The 23,174-nt window shown below is 44.7% G+C and overlaps 1 protein-coding gene across 1 annotated transcript in view; it reads left to right on the top strand.

Moving 5' to 3' along the window:
* The window catches only part of ANO2 (anoctamin 2), a 123,940-nt gene that overhangs the window by 2,187 nt on the left and 98,579 nt on the right, over window positions 1-23,174 (top strand). Inside the window, exons 3-4 of the mRNA XM_088142953.1 lie at window positions 742-914; window positions 6,773-7,135. Of these exons, the coding sequence (XP_087999079.1) occupies window positions 742-914; window positions 6,773-7,135 (536 nt within the window). The remainder of the gene's footprint in view (window positions 1-741; window positions 915-6,772; window positions 7,136-23,174) is intronic.

Raw genomic sequence — 23,174 nt, 5'->3', positions numbered from 1 at the left:
ACGTCCCCTGGGATTTATGCTGGAGGAGATATGCACAGGTTTGTTTATGGCCTCTCAACTCCAGCACAAATGCCCAGCGAAATTTGCCCCCAGGCCAGGGCACCTGGGAGATGCCAGACTCCCAGAGCAGCTTCTCTGGTGGGTGTTGGGGAAATTTCTTGGCTCTCGCCCAAGCAAAGAAGCACAGCAGTTTTCTGCTGCCCGGGATCTATTTCTGGGCATGTGAAAGCTCTCACGCATCTTCTTGTACAGCCAGGAGACCCTCTAAAGCCTTTTTCAGGCAGTTAGACGCCTCGGAGTAGGGAAGAAAGGAAGGGAAGGGCGAAAACCCTGATTTGGCTTATGAACTCAGTCCGATCTGCTTTGCTTCCCCATTTGGGCGCACCGGGGAGTTTTCCCACCTTCAAAGGGAACCGCCGGGTTCTGCCCCTTTCCTTTTTCTGCCAAAAACTCTGGGCCTGGAACCTGGCGTGATGCTGCGGTCAAGGTGAGGCTTGTGCTAAAGAGATCAGCAGCAGATCCTGCGGCACCAGGTCTCCTGGTGCAGATGCAGCCGATCCGTCCGCTCTGAGGGCCGGGGAGCTCCACAGCAGAGCCTTCCTACTGACTCCGTATCAGGTCTTTCAGATCACACACACACACACACACACCCCTCCGGGAACCCAGTGCGGACTGAACAGGGCATTAATTAATCGAGGTAACGTTTTGAGATCCTGACTGTTCTCCGTTTTCATTTCTCAGGCATTCCTTTATCGCCCTCATCTCCTACTCTCAGTAAAAAAGCCATCAGGACCTCGGTGTCAAAAGACAGCAAAAAATACCTCACCGTCCCTCAGAGCCACCACTTCGTGCGCGTTGACCAAGCCAGTGGGCGATCGGAGCCAGCCAGCTACAGGAAAACGTGCAACAGTCCTGTAAGTAAACTGCGATGAGCACTGAGACATTTAAACTTCTCTGAAATCTGCCCGGGGCAACAGTTATGAATTAGAGCATTTTGGTTTTTAAAAAGCAATTTAGAAAATACACAGATCCTATTCTGAATAAGAAATTGCCTAAACAGCTGTTGGTCAGAGAGGTGCAGAAAGCCCATTTTCTTATCTTATTGAAACTCCTCCTCAGAGATTTTATTTCAGAAAGGAACCTACAAAATGATCTTGGCTTAATTTTTGTAAAACTCAAAAGCCCTCTTAAAGATGGGAACCACTTAAAAATTGTTCCTTTAAAGTCTCATTAGTCTTACAACAATGTTTATTTCTATAAGAATTCTTAGATTAATCTTTTGTCAAAGAAGGAAGGAAGGAAGGAAGGAAGGAAGGAAGGAAGGAAGGAAGGAAGGAAGGAAGGAAGGAAGGAAGGAAGGAAGGAAGGAAGGAAGGAAGGAAGGAAGGCTGTTTATTCAATCAATGACCAGCCAAATTTGAAAAAAACACAACACCAAATTAAAATTAAGTAGATATGATAAAAGATTAGCATAACAAAGATAAAATAAAAGATAAAAATGTAACATACATTGTTATAATGGTGTGTTGATTGTCTGTGCAAGTGTATATCTAAAATATTGCAATCTATGAAGTGTGTGTGTGTGTGTGTGTGTGTATGTATATCTCACCTAAAACGAGATCGCTAGCATGCATTAAACATGAAATGATAAATGAAACAGGGGTGGTTATTTCTGTGACCAGTTATGCCTTATTATCATTGCAGCAACACAGCATTTGGCTACTGCACAAGTGATAAAGGGTTTTGAATCTTCTAGAAGATGGTTCACATAGAAATTGTCTGGCCTCCTGGAAATCTACATAGTAGGGGCAGAATATAAGCAGGCCTGATACCCCTGTAGAGTTTAACATGCGAAATGGTTTCGATCTCCTTGTCGCCACATGGACGGCTGTGCTCGGTTAATGGGATTTTGGAGCCTCTGCCTTGCAGCAGTGTGGATCGTAAGGTGCTATGCCTGGCTTTGAAAAATGCTGTCCTCCGCTCGGGGGAAGTTAGATTTTGAAGGTATCTTGCTGGTTGCCAAGTGCCCTCGTTTATCCAATTTCTGCCATGCTGGGGCAGCCTGTTAACTTCGGCCTGAAACTCCCTATCCCTTATCCTTTGGGCGAGCAGTTGTTGTTTGGCTTGGTCGTACCTTAAAGAATGGTACAGCAAGCCCATATCAGGCCAACTTCTGCTCTATGGCCTGTTTCCAGGGAGAAGGAAAATTGTCTATTAAAACTAAAGGGGTCACTCCGACTGGAAAGACCTGGACTGCCAGCCAGTAGTCTATCCTCCTCCTCCAGGCCCTTACCTGGATTGCAGGCATTCCTGTCTCGAGTCTTAACCGGGATTTTGCTGTTCCATTGGGAGCAGCGAGGATTGCTCGCAAAGATTTTGTCTGCACCGTTTCCAGAGCACCTTCTTTGCATAATTCCTACTTGTGCCCCACGAAGGATTTGGGCCAGTGGTCTGGCCTCAAAAAGCTTTAAGGCCGCAGGGCTTAATTGGCCTCCGCTGGTGTAAAAGAAGCGCTTAGCAGCACTTGCGGTCCGAAGAGCTAGCCGCATGACGTGATCCTGGGGCGCGCTCCGGGTGCCTTTAGAGTGGAAAACCACCCCAAGATATTTGGGCGCAATAACCTGCTCTAACTTGTGCCCTTTGGCTCCCCAGGATCGTTGGGTGGCTCTCTTAGCAAAGACCCACATTTTGGATTTTTCAGAATTAAGAACCGGGTGACTTTGTCTGCAGTACCAAAATAGGGCTGCTGTTGCGCTTTTCAGTCCTATAGGGGTTTGTGGAATGATCATCAGCAGCATAAAGGAGTATAGAGATTTTGCGTTTAGGTGCATGGAAATCCGGATTAAGAAGAAGGTCCACCATTAAATGGGCGTACAAGTTGCAAAGAGAGGGGGCGAGGATGCATCCCTGTCACACTCCTTTCTGAACCCTCCTGTGCCAGAGGGGGACCCCCGGGGACTGCACTTCGCTCTTAAGGGGGTGTTGGGGTATCACTGCTGTGTCAGAAAAAGGAGGCACCTGCCATCGAATAAAAACCCTGAGATAAAATGTAGCTAAATATATATTTTAATATAAAAACACATTTTGAAAGGTAATACCCTCTTTTTGTAAATAGCAAGATGTAAGTGTTAGTTTGTACACCAAAGTCACTGTGGAAGGAAATATCAAAACTGCAAGAATCTGTTACGTCCTTGGTGGCCTGCACTTTAGATGTGGGGTCCAATGTGGTCCATAGTAAGTAAAAAAGGACAACCTTTGGCTTGCTGTCCCCGGTCTGCTCCAAATGCCACAGAAATAATGATTTCAGATAGCTGCCTCAAATTCCACACCATCTGAATAGATGTTCAATCTTATGTTTTAAACTGGTATTAATTGTGAGCATTTGGGGTTTGTTCACCAACAGTTTTGCCTTGTGTCTTAGCTTGACCTGAACACTCTCCTTTTCTTTTTAATTAAAAGAATTCAGGACTTAAGTTGGGTATCCAAATATTGCTGGATGCATCTTCCAGCATCCTCCGTGACTAGCATTAGGCCAAAAGCTTGACAACTTCTGGAAGAGGGCAGGTTACTCAACAGCTGGCTTTCCACATCTCACTAAGTCTTCAGATGAGTTGTTCAGATTTCAAAATCTGCAACCATAGGCACCTTACACTTAAAATCATCAGATAAATAGGAGCTAAAAACTCAACTCGTTTGTTTCAACTGTGTCTTGTGGCACAAGCTGTGACGGCCTGGTTCACCCAAAGCGCTGGCCACAAACTAGCCCCAGGAGGCTGCTCCCCAGGGCCAGCCAGGACTTCGGCAGTGCACCATTGCTCTCCCTTCTGTTAACGTGCGACAGGAGGCAGAAATTGTGGCTTGTCTTCTTCAGGAAGGTCACCCTATGAGCTCCCACCTTCTCCATTGTCCCCACAGAATAAAAACGAGCACGCAGCCCTTGGTCACAAAGAAGATGCCTCCCTGCCAGTCCTTACTCATTGTGCCAGAGTTCACCACGGGACCTGGCAGACAAGAGGCACCGTGGAGCCTCTTCCCATTAAGGATCCCAGAGCCACAACCACGTCCTTTGTGATCCTGAATCTCCAGGCAGAGGATCCACTGAGACCATGCCCTGGACCTTTTCTGCAGGCTCAACGCGAGCGTCTCCGCAAACTCTGAAAGTTTCTCTCTCGGTGGCTGCACCTGCTTCTTTCTCCCTGGAGTTACTATGGCGACCTCTCAGATGGCAGCTCCTGGAATGAATCCGCTGGGAATCCAGAGATCATGAAGAGCACAACAGCTTCAGTAACTTCTTTGCAGCCACACTAGTCTTGTTTTGTTCCTTTGGGCTCTGTATGCAGCTTTCTCATTTCGGTTTCCACGTAGAAGGAGCAACGGCAGGGAGACGGTCTTTTCTAGACTTGGCTGATGGATTTCCTAAAGCTCCTTCCTGGGTCTGCGACTAGGAGATGGTGACACCAGTGGCTGTGGTGTGCTCTGTCTCTCCCCACTTGAAAGGGTAGATTGGAAATTTCAGCCTAGGACTTTCCTCCCTGGCAGGAATGGAGCCGGAGAATCTGCGTGGACTGCCTGTAAGTACCACATAGAAACTGCACCGTGGGGACGTGTGGAAATACCGTAACAGACTTGACTGATGGAAAATAAAACGTAAAAAATCTGTATGATGTTAGCCATAGTTCGGTAATTAGTAGAATACTAAAATTCAGCAAATCAACCCAAATGTCCTTTGCTTTCCCCAGTCACGAGGAAGGAAGATACAACCTCCGTGGCACGAAGCCCCCAATTCCTGGCAGACCAAAATTCTGTGAAAGTCGCTGCCTTTATTCTGAAGATGGTGCCCGGTGCGGCTTGCATATTTCTTTGCCAGGCATAAGGACTGGAAACTTGTTTTCTTTCCACCATCAGCACCAAATCCTATGGCTTTTCTATGGTTGTGCAGTATAAACAAACTTGAACTTCTGCAGCTCCCTCACCCTGTAAATTCTTATGTCTAAATGAACTGTGATTAATTGGGTACTTTATATTCAAATCTTGCAAGCCGGTACAGCTTTTAAATATCCTGTTTTCTGGGGGGAAAAAAAAAGTTGGGGGAAGGATGGAAGGCACCGTAATGGGATAGTGAAATTCTATCTGCTGTGAAGGTGAAAAATTTAGTAAAAGAAGATAATGTAGGCTAACATTTTGTGCTTTGCACAGCTACATCAAGTTAAAGATATATAAGCAAACTTTCAGCAAAATAATGCTATGAAAAGCAAAATGAAGCTTTGGAAACCAAACCTGGATTTTTCCCATGAAGCTTGCATCCAGATTTCTATAATGGGAGGCCAAAAAGGGTAGGAAGAAGGTTAAAAGCAAGGAAAAATCATTCTGAGCAAATGCAGATATACATGGCAGGCTGTGTCTTAGTTGGACACGAGACTATTAAGGGAGAGTTTTGAAGGCATTTAAAAGAAGAAAAGAGAAAGTGGGATCTTGGGCTTTGTCTCGTGCCTGAGGAGTTGTGTACCTCACAATGCACGTTTGTTATTTTTAAAAAATGAAGAAAAGGGTACATTGAATTACCTGCTTATTTGCATGCTGTTGCTAAGCTGGGCTTCCCAACCAGGACTTGTTTTCAAATGGACGACTCCCAGGGCAATACCAGCGTCACCCCTATTCCCTTGTTCTTATCTCGCAGTTCACAGGAGCAAAGGAGCACCGTTGTCTTGGAACTTGGGGAGCGAAACATGCCATAACTTTGCTTCCACATGTGAAATATTTGCCGTATTAAGATGGCTTCTCAGGGTCATCCTCCCCAAAATGTCCTCCCCAGGACTCCCTAGTCAGCCGAAACACTTTGTTCTGTACTCTCCCGAAAACCACATGGGCTGCCTGAATTCACACAGCCCGGCGATTCTGACTTCTGAAGTGAGCTGTGTTTTGGCGCAGTGAGCCAAGTCGTCGTGCTCCCCCAATGTGTGAATCCACCCAGTTGTGGGTTACTTGACATTGATAGGACACATGTAGGAATGTAGGAAGCCAGTATTGGTTTATTAACCGAGCCTCAGCTGGCTAGCCAAGTAGTCAAAAATGGTCAGTAGATATCGTCAGGAGTAGCATTATTTCTGCAAATACCAAACAAGGTGGAACCGTGCCAACCAGCAGAGTTGCAAAGGTGGCCCTCAACTGATGTCCTGAGTTCACTGTATAGAAACAATACTTTGCAGCTTTTTAGTGGTTTCCAAGACTACCAGAATACTAAGTGTAACTGAGTTATGTGTATGTTTGGGGAGAAGCAGTCAGGTTCAAGCCTTGAATAGCTAAGGATGTATAGGAGATTAAGGGCGGGGAGGGAGTGAGGATGTATTTTATGCTTCCCTTTAGGAAAAGCAAAGGGAATCTGAGTTACGTGTGGAGAGGAGTGCTCGGAGTGTCTCACCAGAGGACGTAGAACAAGCATTAGCTTCATCCAGCATAGATGCTCTTTTACTCCTATTTTCTGTTTTAGGGAGTGGGACTTGCCTTCTTTGCACACCAGCCTTAGATTGTTTGCATGGATCATCCAAAAGTATTTACTCTGTGAGTGCCTTTGGGCACGAAGCTTGTGAAATCAAAACATCCTGCGTGGTTTAATCTGAGTTCCATCTGCTTCATTCCTTCAAATGCAATAGTTAATACAAATTCTCTGCACACGCGGCACACACCATGTTTTTCTACGGTGTTGCTAGTAGGAAGAGCCTGAGTCATTCGGCTCATTTCACCTCTCAGTAAATTCCTTCCAATTTTCTTCCAGGTGATTAACAACTATCTGGATGGGGCGCAACTTAGTGTCCCAGAAAGTACATCTCCTGGAGGGATGCATTTCCGAGACAGCAAGAGGAAAGTGGACTATGTCTTAGTCTATCACTATCGAAAGCATTCCTCAGTCCCTGGTGGTGATCCTCCAGGCCCCTTACAGAGGCCGGTGTCCTTGGCTATTATTTCTAATGGGGAGACAGCCAAGAGCCAGCAGAAACAGCAGGAGGGATCCACTCCGGAGGCCCAGGTCATCGATCTGACTCCACAGGATGCTTTGGAGGGAGCAAAACAGGAGCAGAGGGAGGAGTTTGAACGCAACCTGATAGAAGCTGGTCTGGAGTTAGAAAAGGATGTGGAGGTAAGAGAAACTCAACAGCATGGGGTCGGTTGTCTTTTCATTGACTGGCAACTCCAAGGGAGTTTCTTTGCCACTGCTCAGAGTGTCTTGAGCAGCGTGATGTTCCTGCTGCAGTCCTATGAAGAACGTTTGACAGATTCACATCATTTCTCTCTTTTTCAAAACAAAGAGGAGATGTTTCTCCATCCAACATAGCACAGAACAGAGCACTTACCCATGCTGTGGAAGGAAGCAGGACTTGGACACTTCCCTGTTCTGCCTTGGCAATGTAAGAAGAATTGAAGGAAATAATGTAGCTGCAATGATTAGATCATACCATATGGCCACATTGTGAATCTATGAAGTGAGATGATTAGATTCCATGTGCTGGATTTATGCATGCATGATTTGCACCCTGTGATTTCATTGTTGTTGAGGCGGCTTAAGGCAGGGGATTGTTTCACTGGCTACTGATGTCTAAACAGTCTTAATCCTGAGTTGAGGGGATATGGCATTTTCATCATAGGAGATGCTCCCCCTTAGGAAGAATAGCAGAATCCCAAATGTAGTGTCTTCTTGTCTCATAGTGCTGAATTTTCTGTTAGGTGGCCATTGCCAGTGTGTTGACCAACTTGACTCTAAGTTGACAGTAGAGTTGTAAAGGATTAAGTTGGAACTCCAAGATTTGAGGTTTGGACAGACAACATTCGCCTGCAGAAATGTGAAGCATTATTCTAAAAGACACGAGGTGAGGTCAAGTGTTGTTTCACACAAATAGGATGCTAAACACATAAGTGGTGATCCAGCGCACAGGATAAGAAATATTAAGTCCATTCAGGCTACATCCTCAAGGTTTCTAATTGTGGAAAATCCCAATTCAGTGTGAAGTAAATCTGACCCAAGCATTAGTTGAACGCATTTAGCTATGACTTAAAATCTCAGTCTGTGTGACATGGAGCGTGTGGGTGTTAGATCAGCTTCCTTTGTTTATTCTTTGTTTACTGATTCTGCTGAATTGCAGATCTGAACAGGCCTTAATCGGCCTTCCTTTAATCTGCACAGTTGCCAAGAGAATCCCATTTGCCTCTAAGCCCAGCAAGGCAGCTGGTGCGGCAGAGGGGACTATATTAAACTCTGCTTGGCTGCGGCTCTGAGATGCCACCAAAAAGACCAGATGCCCCTGCTGGATGGCGATGTGTTGTGGTTGCCCCTGTAGGAGACGGGCCTGTCTCTGGCCAGTTGCTCCAGGCAGACTCATCCCAGCCGGTGGCATCATGATGCCCTCACTCACGGTAAATAGAAATCTGGGTCGCACACGGCATGAAAACGTCATGTGGTTTGTTTCATTTTGGCTCAAGATTTTGAATAATGGTGGTTTACTAAAGCAAACGGTGGCTTAGCACAATGTGCAGGCCTGGTCGTGATCTACAGACAGATGATAGTTCTTTGCTTTTAAAAAGCTGAGGCCGATAGCTCACACTTGTGCACGTTCTGATGCCATCTTTCTGAGAAGCCCTTCACCGGACTTCAAGTAGGCCGAAATAGTATGGCCAGAGACTCCATAGATAGATAGACAGACAGACAGACAGACAGACAGACAGACAACATGTGTCTATACAATGGAAAATGAAATTTGTTATATCATCCTTGGCCCTTTGCTAAACCTTTCCAGTCTGGAGACATGCCTGTCCCTTGGGTGTCAGAGTGAGAGACCAGCAGGGACCTGCAGTATCTGAACATTAGGTTTGCACTCGGAGAATTCCCCAGAGGATCCATCACAAACCCTAATATGATGCGTGGGTATTACTCTTGAAAAGTCTAACTTGTTACATAGATGAACGAAAATCCTGCATGAATAGGAGAAGAACGCACATCAGAATGGCCACATACTCCTATTCCGATGCTAGGTCTGGCTCTTAGTATCAGCCCTCAATACTCTGGAATCATTAAACTTTTGAAGGAGTTGGGTCTTTCTCTCAACCCATCCCACCCAGCAAGAATATTTCACAGCAAGATAGTTCCCTCCAGCATTTCCAAGCTACAATGGTTTTACTTCATTCTTAGATTCCCAGTGCATTAAAAATTGCACAGGGTAGTCTGTTCTTCTAGCACCCAATCTGGAGTATGGGAGCAACCGAGCCTTGGTTCTCTGAAAGTAGGGCATTCTTATCCCCTGCCTGAATCTGAAGGAAAGCTCAGAACAGTGACGGTCCATTCTCCCATAATCTAATGTGGGGAAAACAGCGTCAGTGGTGACTTTCTTATTTCCCAGCAGAATGGAGTAAACTTCACTGGCAACCAGAAAGCTGGAGCCCTTCCAATTTTATAGAAATCTGCTGTGCTTGTTGACTCTGTAATGTCTTTAAGGACACAGTGTGGTGTGGTTTGGGGACAGAATGGCGGGTTTCACCCCTCCTGGTAAGCCAGGATGCCCCCCTCCCCAGCATCCTGAAATTGTCACCAAGGATCAGCGGGAAAAGGGTCAAGTTCCACTGGTGTAATTTGGAGTCTGTGTGCATGATTGTTTCATTTGGGGGAAGTTTTAGTTATTAGGTGTGATAATAATTTGCTTTCTAAAGGCCTTCCGTTCCCACCCTGCCCGTTCAGAAGAAGGGAGGAGGAGAGGGAAGAGCTGCCACTGAGGAAATGAATCTGAGAGGGATCGATTTGGTTTAAAGCTAGGAATCAACTGAGGTGTGAGAGGATGGGTTAGTGTGATGAAATTTAACCGTTATGTAATAACATATGAATTCAAATGAATTAATGTAGGTTCCCTCTTCTTAAGAGGCTCTGCTCCTCCTTGCAGGGTGGCCCTTTTGCCCTGACGTTTCCCCTTGGTGTCTGAGGACATTTTCCGGGTAATCCTCACCTTCCTGGATGCCCCAAGAGGGTCTTGGTTACTCACCCTCTGACTACATTGAACTGGCCAGTGGAGAAATGTCACCACAATCTCTGTAGAAATTAAATCACTTGTGTCCTATCCCTGGAGGACGTGGGTTTTCTCCTTCTCTCACCAACAGCAACCAGTTCTTGAAAGTGTTGGATATAAAAACAAAAGGCTGTTTGTGGAAAGAGGACAAGCAGCTGGGAGTTTGCCTGTTTATGAATGTATAAGCTGCCCCAAAGTGTTACGAGTCTGAGTGGTTTACAAAACGCAACTGTAAAATACAATAAACTGCAGAAATCATCAAACATTCAGAAAAAATGTGGGAGACCAAAGAAGTGCTGGGAGGTTTGGAGAATGGGCAGCTGAGTCTTTGCTGGACTAATAGGTGGGGCTCTGTGGTTTTCTGGCTGAGGGTTGTCTGTGTGTTTGCTTACTGAGCACAAGGTCTGAGCACATAGCCCGGGGTGGACAAATTATGGGCAAAGTCACAGTCCTTAACTAGCAGCTCAGCTGCAATCATAGAGAATACTGTATACGTATCTCAGGGTGGATCTGTTGGGTTCTTGAGGTTTTCTGAGCTTGGTCTCCACCAGAACAGGTCAGGCAGCGGAGAGCTTGTGGTCGGGGGTGAGGGGGTGAGTAGGAGGTTGGCAAGAAGCTTTAATAAGAGGACCAAAAAATGGATCTCAGAGTCTGCCAACAGAATGAGCATCAAGGGAGAAGGAGTAATAGCCGTTAAGCGGTGGAAATGTCTGCTCTGTGGAGTCATGGAGGGAACGTCCTTTCCAGAGCATCCATGCTATGAGTCAGTGAATAATCACCTTCTTTGGCAAGAGGGCTCTGCTCTTATTAACCATGGAGATCAAAATCCATCAGAGATTTGTTCTCAATCCTTCCTCATCTGATGACTGATCTGTACCAGGCACTTTTCACCCAAGCGTTGCCAACAGAATAGCTGTGCAACAATTTTGTCACCCCTTCACCTGTTTTCTGCTCGCTCACTGCTGATACCTACTGTATTCTAAACTGGACCCTTCCCACGTCTCGAGGTAGCCCTCTTCAGAAGACAGGAGAACAAAACAGAATGTTAGAGCCCTAAGTGTCAATTGCCGGGGATCAAGGCTATCGAAAGGAAAGTAGGACTGAGACTCTGGCCGTCCCAGGGCTAACAGCATGACCCTCACCCTGAGCCTCAGGCCTCTGCTTTATTGTCAGATAGCCACATCGGTGGGTAACCTGAACACTCCTCTGAGGATGCTCGGAATGCTTCTGCTAACGTGTCTTGCTTGAATCACTGGAAATGCTGCCCAACTGTCCGCTTGCATCAGCTGGACTGTGTGGGGTGAAAGCACGCTGCTGCTAATGATGCTTTGGCAGCTGACCAAAAATGGGACAGAGTTTGGGGTTGCCATCTTCATGTTGACACCCAGGCCCATCACTTGAAAAACAGCACAATGTCTCAATACCTTGTTGTCGTGGCTGTTGTGTATCTGTCCCCCAGACACTTCTCTAAACTTAATCTACATATGAAGGAATCTTTTAATGCTGTCAGTAAAATAACTTCATAGATTTGTCCTATCATTCATGCACAAGTTTCTTTAAAAAGGGGGTCTGCTCATCTAATACACATCTGTGTACAAATCAGAATGTTCAAATTATTTTAATGGGAACTAGCTGAAAAAATGGAGAATAGAATTAACCCAAGTATTACAAATAAATGCAGGCAGTGCAGACTAGACCCATAAAAATGAAAGCTCCTTGACCAGCAACAACCCTCAGCCCAAGTGTGTTAGAAAAATCAGAAGATAGTTGATTGATTGATTGATTGATTGATTGATTGATGCTTGATTGAAAGCCATACTAGGGGTAGAGTTACACAAATCAGGGTGCTCAGATTCGAGGGGGTGGGGGAGGAAAAGGAAGGAGACACTGTCTGTGGTGTAATAATGCAGGATCATCCCACAGTAGTTTATCCTACTTTATGTGGTGGTAGTCCAGATATGGAGCCACAGTAGAGGTGGCAACGGGGCCAGATTTGTCACCAGATCCCTAGCATTTACAGTATTTGTTTTCCTCCCATTTTTATTTTTCAACTTCTAAGTATTTATAATCTCTAGAACAGCAATTCTCAAACTGTGGTTTCTCACAGACTCCCCCCATTCATGGTTAGTCAGATAGCCAAAGTCTGTTTGGTGCCTCAGCCCCTCTATCCCCATGTGCAGGAAAATCGGTTATTGACTGAAAATTGTTTGACCGAAGGGCATGGTGTGCAGTACAAATACAATAATTCAGCAAACTGACCATACTGAAGATGTCTCAGGTGCAGTTCCTGACCAGGGGTTGTGTTAAATAGAGTTGTGACTTTGCACAAGCACCTCAAAAGGAAAAGTTATTTATTATGTGCCATCAGATCACTATCGATTCTTAGCAACTACATAGATAGATTTTCTCCATGACGACCTGCTCCCAACTTGGCCCTTCCAATGGTGCCCCCATCACCACTGTACCTGAGTCCGCTCCACCTTGCTGCTGGTTGCCCTTTTCCTCTCTTTCCTTCCACCTTTCCCACCGTTACAGACTTCTCCAGAGATCTAAGTCTCCCTATAATGTGTCTAAAGTACGATAATTTGATCCCAGTCATTTTTGCCTCAAGTAAGAACTCTGGGTTGATTTGTCTGATGATCCATTTGTTTACTTTCTTGACTGTCCATAGTATTCTCGGGAGTCTTCTCCAACACCAGATTCCCAAAGCATTTTCTTTCCTGCTTCTTCAAAGCCCAACTTTCGCTTTCATTGAGCGCCACAGAGAAAACCATTGTCTGCACAATACTGATCTTTGTAGATAGAGACACACCACAACATCTGAGTGCCTTTCCCAAGGCCTTCATGCCTGCTCTACCAAGTACTAGTCTACAGCATATTTCTTGACTGTTTGTTCCTTCACTGTTGATAATCAATCCTAAAAGGCAGAAACTATCCACCACTTAGATATCTTTGTTGTCAGTTCTAAGGCTGGTTGCTATACCTGTTGTCAGTAATTTGATCTTCTTTATATTTAATCGTAGTCCCATTTTTTCACTGTGCTTCTTGAGTTTCATTAGTAGAGCTTCCAGTCCATTTGCGTGTTCGTCTGTCAGAGTAGTGATATCGGCATAGCACAGTTTATTGATGTCTCTTCCTCCAGTTTTAAAACCATGCTCATCTTCTTCCAACTCAACCTCCCTCAGTATAGTATATTCAGCATATAGTTTGAATAGATAAGGGGAGAGTATACAGCCTTGTCTCTCTCCTTTGCCAACCCCTTTGCTTTGAGAAAAAAATCTATTGAAGAGCCTCTTTGGCCAGCACATTTGTGCTAAGACTGGCTGTTATGGAAAATACCAGTACCAGTAACATTTGTTCCACCAGAGACCAATGTTATGGAAAGGGGTGCATAAAATAATCCAGGCAGTTGAGGAAGAGTTAATTTTTTATTAAGGTTTTTGGTAGAAAATTTCATTTAAGAAAGTCTTTAAAGTGGATGAGAAGGTGTACAAGAGATGCAATTATGATCATTTTCTTATATGCCAAAAATGTTCTCTTCCACCTTCTTAAAGATGCAAATGTAGGGAGGGGGTGTTCATTTAATTGGGTGGTCTCTGCACCCAACCCTACTACCTTCAAGGCTTTGCCAGTGGGCTTGGGGATCTGGTTATGTAGCAGAGTGCTTGTGTTGGGTGTTGCAGATTGTTTCCATATCTCAGCTGCCAATTATGTTATATGGGTTTTTTTAATATGGTTTTTAATGCTTTTCTATGCTTTATATATTATATTCCTTTGTTTTTGTTTTTTAAAAGTTGTGAGCCACCCAGAGTCATGTATGTGAGATGGGCAGCTATATACATTGAAGTAATAAATAAAGAATAAATTTTACAAACACTTGTTTAATGGCCCATGATTGCAGAAAATTTGAGAAATGCTGCTCAAGAGATGTCAGCAAGATAGAATTCAAGGCCAAGATGATAAACGCAGAAACCAAACTCCGTTCTGGCTGCCATCCATTCCGTTGGAGGAAATCAGAAAAAGCCTTCCACTAAATTAGCTGATATACAAATCAAACTGCATACAGAAATTAAATCCAGAAAACAGTAAAGAAATTATTTCCTTCTTCCCAGAAGAATAACATTGAATTTGCTCTCCATTCTCTTAGTTCCAGCCCATTTTTCTAAATTACTAAGATAATTTGAAATTTGTTTCTGACTTCTAAAGTGTTATATCATCTCTAAATTTGAGAAGCATTCCCTTCACCTCTTCATCTAAGTTATTAAAAAAAATTTAAAAGTTGATGAATACAGGACTCAGAACTGACCTAGTGAGCACTCCACTCAGTGTCTCCTCCAGCTGTATGAGAAGTTACTGGGGAAGTCTGTCCTAAGAGAGGAGTTGGGTCACTCTGTCTTTGCCTGTTCGCATTTTGCTGTCTTCACTGAGAAGCTGGTGTCCTAGAACCTTATGAGCTGGAAGGAACCTTACAGACTGTGTTGAGTTGGGTTGTCTTGTGTTGAGCTGAGTTATGTTACATTACGATAAAGGTCAACTTGCTCAGTGAAAGAATAAACTAAACCATTAAGTAAATGGGCCCTCGGTTTTCTTAGGGTGCAGCTTTGTGGTCCCTAAGAAAATCAAACACCTTACTATTTTCTTTCTACCACTACTTGAAATTATTGAGGAAGAACAATAAGCCTCCACTTTTCTTAAAAAAAAATCAACCACATACAGCAAGATCAACCTTCTGTCTTATAGCTCACTCCAGTATAGTGTGACATATATCCCAAGGTTTTACATGACCACACAGAAGCTTAGTTTCTTCATTTGCTTATTTCATCATACCCTATATGGATTCATGGCAACCTTTCATAAATTATTGTAACTGGAAAGAATAGGGGTCCCAATGATGCATATTAAATAAATGCTCTTCTGAAAACTCCAGTTTTTAAGGGTATTCTAAAATTCAGGATCAGTGGAGCAGTCTGGATTCCTGATGGGAGGCTACCCCACAGGGTGGAAACCAGACATTCTTGGTCTCCTCCAGATGCTGCAAGATGGAGGAACCTCGAGCATTCCAACCTGATGTGCATGCTCTGGATGGATAGGACCTACCTGGAGTAAGTGGTCTTGCAGCTACAGCGATGCCAAGCCATGTAGGGATCAAAAGGGCAAAACCAGCACTTTGAGTTGTATTCGGAAGCCTGCTGGTAGCCCAGGGCAGAGCCTAACGCCCTGGAGCTCGATGCAACGAGTGGATCTCACCCATCAACAAACAGGCTGGTGTCAAGCAATTGCTGATTTAAGCAGCCTTGCATTTGGGAAGGAAGCAGACTGAACCCCCTGGAAGACTGGGAAAACTGTAAGTCAGACCTGATGCCACATTTCACCAGCAATGAACCCTCCCTGCAAATCCAAACTATCCTGACAGGGATCTTAAGAGATCATTAGGACAGAGGAAGCACTCCTGATATCACATCCATTAATTCTTTAGCTTAATTGGGTCATGAGCAGAGTTTGCGGGCTGAGTGAATGCCATGCCAGCACTCTGGTCAAAGAGGATTAGTTTTAACCCCAAGAAGTCCCAGAGTTTTGCTTCCTTCTCTTAAGCTTCATTATACCCCCTTAGTCAGCTCTGTCCTGCAGAGATTAAGCAGGTCCACTCTCCCAGCAGAGAGAAGAAGTTCTAGCGTGGTTGGGCAAAAACAGGGCCTGTCTGTATTGTCTTTCCATTTGATGCCATGGGCTCTTTCATTCCATGGGAACAAGGGGCTTGAACAAAGGAAGAAAGAATGCGAGCAGGTCTCCAAAACTCTCTCTGCCACCACAGGTTTTATTTTTCTTTCCACATTTTTTTTTCAAACTGTTGAAAAGGGGTCAGGAAATACTTGCCTTCGCAGTGCCGTCAAAAATGCAGGTAACAGATTTAGGCTGCAAAACTCTGTCCATCCCACAGGGGGCAGGAAAGAGAAACCTCTAACTGTTTGCTGCCATCTAGGGTCCAACTAGAATTCTGCCTAGTAAACTCCAGTCAAAGAGGCTGCTCCCGAAAAGCACTGCCGGCTGACTAGAACAGCTGAATGCGTGTCTACCTTGGGGCAGCCACCTGAATCCAGCCAGTGTGTATCAGTGTAATACTTAAGAAAGAGGTGCTCGTAAGGAGCAGGGACAAACACTGATCCGGACTGCAAAACTCCCTGGGTGATTTCCCTGGTCTGCATTTTTCCAAAACAGGTTGGAAGGGTCTAGTACAGATTTTTTTTTTTTTTTTATTCAGAGCCATAGCAGACCCCAAAAGGAGCAACGAATGTGGGAGGGCAGAGATGGTGACAGGAAACCTTACTTTGGCTTCCCCGGTGTGAGTGGAGACCCCGTCGCCTTGAGACGCCTCTCTCCGGTCACCAGGGTGGACGATGGACTGTCCCTCTCAGCATCTGCAGAGGGTCTGAGTGGCTCCTCAGTAGGTGCCACCAACTTCAGTCCACAGTCACTGGATCAGTAGTGTTATGTGTCCCTCTTAGCTGCTCTTTGGTTAGAAAGAAGGTTGGCTGGTACAGCAAAAATCAGATTCTGTCAGAAGGTTGGGTTTATGGATTTCATTAAAGCTTCCCCACCCTCCCCATTTCCCATGTAATTCAAGCATTTGAGGAGTCAAACTGCAAGTTTGTGGGTTGCTGTTGCGGGGGAAGAGGACTATATTGCAAGACAATACTTTCCTTTTTTAAAGAAATCATGAAGCAACCCCTGCTTTTGTATTTTATGCCTTGTTCCTTATTCTTCCAGCAGCCGTTCTATTCCCAGAATGGCATCTTTACTATAATGATGCTCTTACAGGAACAATAATGGCACAAACAATAGCTTGGAATAAACAGTTTTGTTGCGCAAAGGCTGCACTGGAAAATATTCAGAGAGATGTAACACGGAATGGTTCAGCTTTATAAACAGAAACCGAAATCCACTCCGTTCTCTCTTCCAGACTTTCCCACTGAAACAGTTTTTAGAAGCTGTTTCAAAAAATGGCATTTTTTTCATTGAGCGTATTACTGATGCAGCTCCCATCCCCTTTCGCTTATCTTTGTCCACTTATTTCTCTTCTCTCTGCTGTTTACTTTGCTAAATTGGTAGTTTAAACTACAAGCTGTGTGGAGCTTAGGTCTGAATTTTTAAAGTTTATTAAAAAAGAAAAAAAAAAGGTCTCATATAACTCTGGCAAAACCTGTCCGCTGATGGTTCTGAGTCAACACAGATAGTGCCATAATTAAAATGTTTCTCTCCCTTGTCTTCTGAAAGACAACAACTTCCCACATTTTCTCAGGTTCTTCGTATTTATATAGCACAGAGGCACAAGAGGGCACCTGCCAGCCCCACCATTCCTACAAAACGATAGTTCTAACAAACTAAAGGAGATTCATAAATGAAACCCTGCCGGTGCAAGGAAGGCCTGGGAGCGCACGATCCCACCTTCTTTCAGGTGCAAACAGGTGGAAAGTGAGGAGGACAAACCTCAAGAGTGAAGGACATAGTGAACCCCATCCATACCTAATAGATGCAGAAAAGTAAACTAGGTCTCGATATTCTGGTTTTTTGTTTTTTTTCCAGAAATATCCTATGACAGTTCACGCTCTCACCTTTTAAAATGAATACCTAAAATTAAATTTAAATACATTATGTCAATTCCTGGTTTTAGCATAAAATTAAAAGACGTTTAAAATCAGTCCAATAAATTCACTTTCCCCTTCTATCTCTTGTAAAACACCTACAATCACATAGATTCGCAAAAGAGATGGACCTTCCATCCTTCTGTGGATGAATCTCTCTTCTTTCCACCGCAGCCCACCCACCCAATCTCTTTACGTGGGGATGGGACAGGAGGCAGGTACGGCTGGCCGGGGGCCTGGGGGCCCGAGGCTGGGCCTTGGATTCCCTTTGGGGCCACCGAGCAACCTTCCTCTGCCCAGCTGGCCTGGTACAGGGAGCCGGAGGGCTTGGCACGCCCTGTGGTATTCACGGAGAGCCAGCGAGTGGCCTTGAAGGGAAGGTCATCTGACTCCCTAAGCCAAGAAGAACCACTTTTATTGGAGGATGGGCTCTGAATCCCTCTCTGCTGGGTCTGTTTCTTACGGTAAGTGTTCACATCTGTCTCCAGCTGTGCACAGAAGGGCGAGGCAACCTTTGAAATGATGAAGGGCGTTGTCCATTTAAGGAGAAGCTGGCCTAGGTGAAAGCTACTGTCCCTTTTTATTTTCCTGCCTTACTCTAACGCATCGTGGCCTGGTCCAGTGTAGCCATACAGTATGCGCAGCAGGGTTGCCTTTCGGCTGCCTGGAGTCTCCCACCATCCAACTTGGGTAGAAAACCAGGCCTCTTGTATCCCAAGAGAAGGGGAGAAACCCTGTCTCTACCCATTTCCTATGCCTTTATCACACCCTCCTCTCTCATTTTTTTCCAAATCACCATTTTTGATCCTAACCTTTATACAAAGGTAATTTTACCTCATTTTGGTCCCCGCCTCCTACATCTTCTTGAATCTCCAGTCGCATTTTTGAGATGCTGCACACCATCAGTGGTGGCTGGTAAAGTAGAAGCAAAAGGTTTCTGTCGGCACAGAACTAATTATACCTAGTCCTGTAAGTTTCCCAAAATGATGCTAAGGATATCTTCAGCAGCATGTTAGAAGTTTTAGCCTCTGTATTAAATGAAGAAGCCTCTTTTACCGCGGTTTGGGAAATTTGCTCCTTCGTCCTCTGCTGGGAATACAGCTTGTGGCCTTAGCATCCCACCAAGGAACAAGGCCCGTGAAACATGCTGTGTCCTGTCCTTGTGGGTAGAACCACCTCCACAAAAGTGTTGGGAGCCATTTGTGTTCCAAACAGAGAACAAAAGGGGGAGAGCTTCTGTGTTAGGAGAAAAGGTGGCCTTCACCTTCTCCAGGCCTTCAACAGACGCCTGGGGCTTTGCCACTTTGCGGGGTGTGAAGAGGAAGCTGGCTTCGCGCGCCTTCTGTTCGTCATCCGCGTTTCAGCGGGCAGCCCTGCCAAGCCACCAAGTCTCCCTTTGTCTTTCCCTTTTCAGAAAAGTCCTGATCAACTTGTTACCACATCTGGTCCCCAGACACACTACTAAACTTAGCACACATTCGGATACGCCTTTGCTAAGGGTTCCTGTGACACTGGCAATAGCACATAGTTTTGGCAAATTTATTTCGTAACTCTCACTTGGAATCGTTTCTTCATTTAAGGATTAAGTTTATTGCCTACTCACAGACATAAACGCACACAAGAAACTAAGTATTCAAGTGGTGGTGGTGGTGGTGGTGGAAAAAAAATAGCCACATACAAATAAACACATTCCAAACAAAAGTATTAAATAAACTACTAAATTTCTTTAGGGGTATTAGGTTTCTTCATTGTAGGAAGGAATAGACCTCATTCAACAGAAATATTTGGCCTGAGAGAAAGGAACGAATGTTCAGTTACAGAAAGTGGACTGTTTCCCCTCAAAACCCACACCTAAGGGATATAAATCACCCACCCATCTGCGGATGAAGGCGGCGCAGCTCCACGTGCCTGGTGAGGACTGAAGGAGGCTGGTTCTTGACAACCGGGGACCCAGGAGCACTCAGGAGCTACAGAGAAAGGGGTTCAAGACAAGGCTTAGCGAAAAGTGTTGAAATAGAAGGATCAGAGGGTCCTGTGAAGGGAGGGAGTGAGGGCCGACAGCATCTTGAAGACCATCAAGAGGAGTATCGATTCCAGATCTCAGGAATAATCATCCCACTCTACTCTGCCTTGGTCAGGCCTCACTTGGAGTATTGCATTCAGTTCTGCACACTCCAGTTTAAAAAAGACATTGATAAACTGGAGCAAGTCCAGAGAAGGGCTACCAAGAGGGTGAAAGGGCTGGAACCCAAGTCCCACAAGGAATGGTGCAAAGACCTGGGTCTATTCGGCTTGCAGAAGAGAAAGTTGAGAGGGGATATGAGAGCAGAGGCATCTTCAAGTATCTGAAAGGCCGTCGTGTTGTAGAAGATTGGTTGGGACTTCTTCTCACTTGCTCCAGAGGGGAAGGCTAGAACTCGTGGGATGAAACTTCGAGGCTGTAGATACAGATGAGACCTGAGGAAGAACTTCTGGACAGGAAGAGCTGCCAGTCAGTGGAACGGGTGACTGCCCGGAGGGGCTTCTTCCCCTACCCTGGTGGTTTTCCAATCCGCTTCTTGAGGATGGTGTGGTGAATCCTGCAGGGGGCAGGGGGCTGGGCTGGATGACTTCTGAGATCCCTTCCAACCCTATGATCCTATGTATACAGCAGTAGTGGAATTTTGCACTGAGAAGGGCATTTATAGCAATTGCAAGAATAATCACATCTTATTATTCTTGCGTCTCTGGCTGCAACCTTGCTAATCAGATAAACCTGACACTCTCAGGGCCAAGGAATCTCGGAGTCGTCTGTGTTCAAGGAATCATTTTCAAACCATGCTGGGCTAATGCCCCTCTGCTCAGGGATCCTGAGGTAAAGTCGGAAATTCTGAGTATTGGACGGAGTGAGGGTTCGGCCACAGCAAGTTTTTAGGAAGTGGGACCCGGCCCAAAGAATTGAGCCGTGCTTGTCTGACGGGGACTGTCTGGGCTTCCTCCTGGAAAGCCAGACTTCCCGCTTCCCTCTGAGAAGACTTGAGAGAAGATTTTCAGAGCTGTAGACGGTCTGCACCTAATGCTAGGCCTCTGCTCTGACACAGAAATCAGAGGACCGACCTGGAGATCAGGGTGACTGTGTGAACTGAGGACGAAGAGATGATTAGCAGGGAAACCCCAATCCTGTCCACATTTGCCGTAATGCTGCTCCCATTCTGTTGTGCTTATTCTGGTTTCATTCTGAGCCCGGTACTCTGAGCGCTTCCACCATCCTTTTCCAAGCACCTCTCTTTTTCCTCCCTGCGGGCAGGGCTTTCTGGATTCACACACACACATTAAGCTGACTAATAAAATAACCTTGTGGTTAAGACTTTCATCTACCTTTTAAGCTAAACAGAAACACTACTACTAACGATGACAGCAGAATAGCTCAAAAGGGACTAGGAAAATTCTAAAATATCAGACTTCACAACTGAAACACAGAGATTATAGAATAAATTGGCAGTAGTTTTCCCCAAAATTATCTCTGTACTCCTCCACAACATCCAAGATACCTTAGAAGATATTCTGTATTTAGAAGAACCTCTAGAATTAGCAGATGAAGTTAGATTAGACCTCCAGTCATTGCCAAGTTTCAAGGCTGCAAGACTTGATGAAATATCTACAACAGTGTTTCTCAACCTTGGGAACTTTAAGATGTGTGGACTTCAGTTTCCAGAATCCCCCAGCCAACTGGCTGGGGAATTCTGGAAACTGAAGTCCACACATCTTAAAGTTCCCAAGGTTGAGAAACATTGATCTTCAGAAATATGGCAAGGAACAATAAAAGAATCAGTCAAGGTTTTATGCTAGAAAAATCTGAAGAATAACACAGTGGCAGCTAGATTGGAAGTAGGCAGTCTACACGCCAATATCAAAGAAGGGAGACTTAATAGAGTGTGCCAACTGTCACACTTTATTCACTGAATAAAGATGTGTTCTGTTCACACAATATCCTTAATTACACGTGTGAGCAAAATAATGCTTAGAATCATCCAATGCAGATTAGAGCCCTACATGGAAGAAGAGGTGCCAGATGTTAGCTGGTTTTAGGAAAGGCCGAAGAACAAGAGAAATGATTACAGTCATGCTGGATGATAGATAATTGAGACAGCCAAAGACTAACAACAACAACAAAAACTCAATATGGGCTTCATTGATTATGGCGAGACCTTCAGCTATATGAACCATGTCAGTCTGTGGAATAGCCTTAAGAAAATGGGACTCCCAGAACCTCTCCTTGTCCTCATGCAAAATGTGTGCATAGTTTAGGAAATCATAGTCTGGACGGAACATGACAAAACAAACTTGCTGCAGTTTTGCAAAGTGAGACAAGGATGTAAACCTCCTCCTCTTTAGTCAACTGTATGCTGAGGGAAGGTGGATCAGAAGAAGATGAGTGTGGTTTTAGCAGCGGAGGAAGAAACTGATATGCTGATTCCCTAGTTTGATAGGTAAAAATGCAAATGATCTGGAAGCTCTACTGTAACCATGGTTGGTTGGTTGGTGGTTGGTTAGATTGATTGATTGATTGATTATATGCCATCAAGTTGTTATTGACTATTAGCAACCACATAGATTTTCTCCATGTCAATCTGTGCCTAACCTGTTCTTTCAAGTCTCCCAACAGTTCACTCATCACCATCGTAATTGAGTCCATCCCAATTGCTGTTGGTCGTCCTCTTCTTCTCTTTCCTTCTATCTCTCCCAGCATCAGAGTCTCTAGAAAGTTAGGTCTTTGCATAATGCGTCCGAACTAGGATAATCTGAGCCTGATTGTTTGTGCGTCGAATGAGGACTCTGGGTTGATTTATTCTAGTATCCATTTGTTTTCTTGGCTATCCATGATATTCTCAGGAGTCTTCTCCAATGCCAAAGTTCAAAAGTGTCAATATTCTTTCTGTCTTGATTCTTCAAAGTTCAACTTTCAGTTCCACAGGGTATCAAAGAGAATAATACCATGACTTGCACAATTCTGACCTTTGTAGATACAGACACATCACAGCATTTGAATATCTTTTCCAAGGCCTTCATGGCTGCTCTACCAAGTGCTAGTCTGAGGCGTATTTCTTGACTGCTGGTTCCTTTACTGTTGATGGTTGATCCCAAAAGGCAGAAGCTTTCCATCACTTCAATATCTTCATTGCCACATCTAAGGTTCTACCTGTTGTCATTAGTTTGGTGGATAACCATAAGGAGGAATGAAAATAGGTGAGCCCCACTGGCTGATTTCTTCCCAATGTAAATAGTAGCTTCAGAGAAGGGACTGTGGGTATTTTGGTTCGAAATGGTCTTTTGCACTACCTTGAAGTCTCCCCGTATTCTTCTAGAGTAAAGCCCTGTGTAGAAGTTGGTATATTATCTGGTAGTTGAAGAGTATATGGCTCCTTTTCTCAGAGTGAAAAAGAATAAGACCGAACTCTAATTATTAGGGTTGACATTTTATTTATTTTTATTTATTTATTGAATTTGTCAC

Source organism: Python bivittatus, unplaced genomic scaffold, assembly GCF_059951505.1.
Source record: "Python bivittatus isolate LINGU-HERP-01145 unplaced genomic scaffold, Pbiv_v1 ctg000010_np1212, whole genome shotgun sequence".
Classification (NCBI taxonomy): domain Eukaryota; kingdom Metazoa; phylum Chordata; class Lepidosauria; order Squamata; family Pythonidae; genus Python; species Python bivittatus.
The sequence above is the reverse complement of the archived record's forward strand: the minus strand, read 5'-3'. Positions and strand labels throughout refer to the sequence as shown.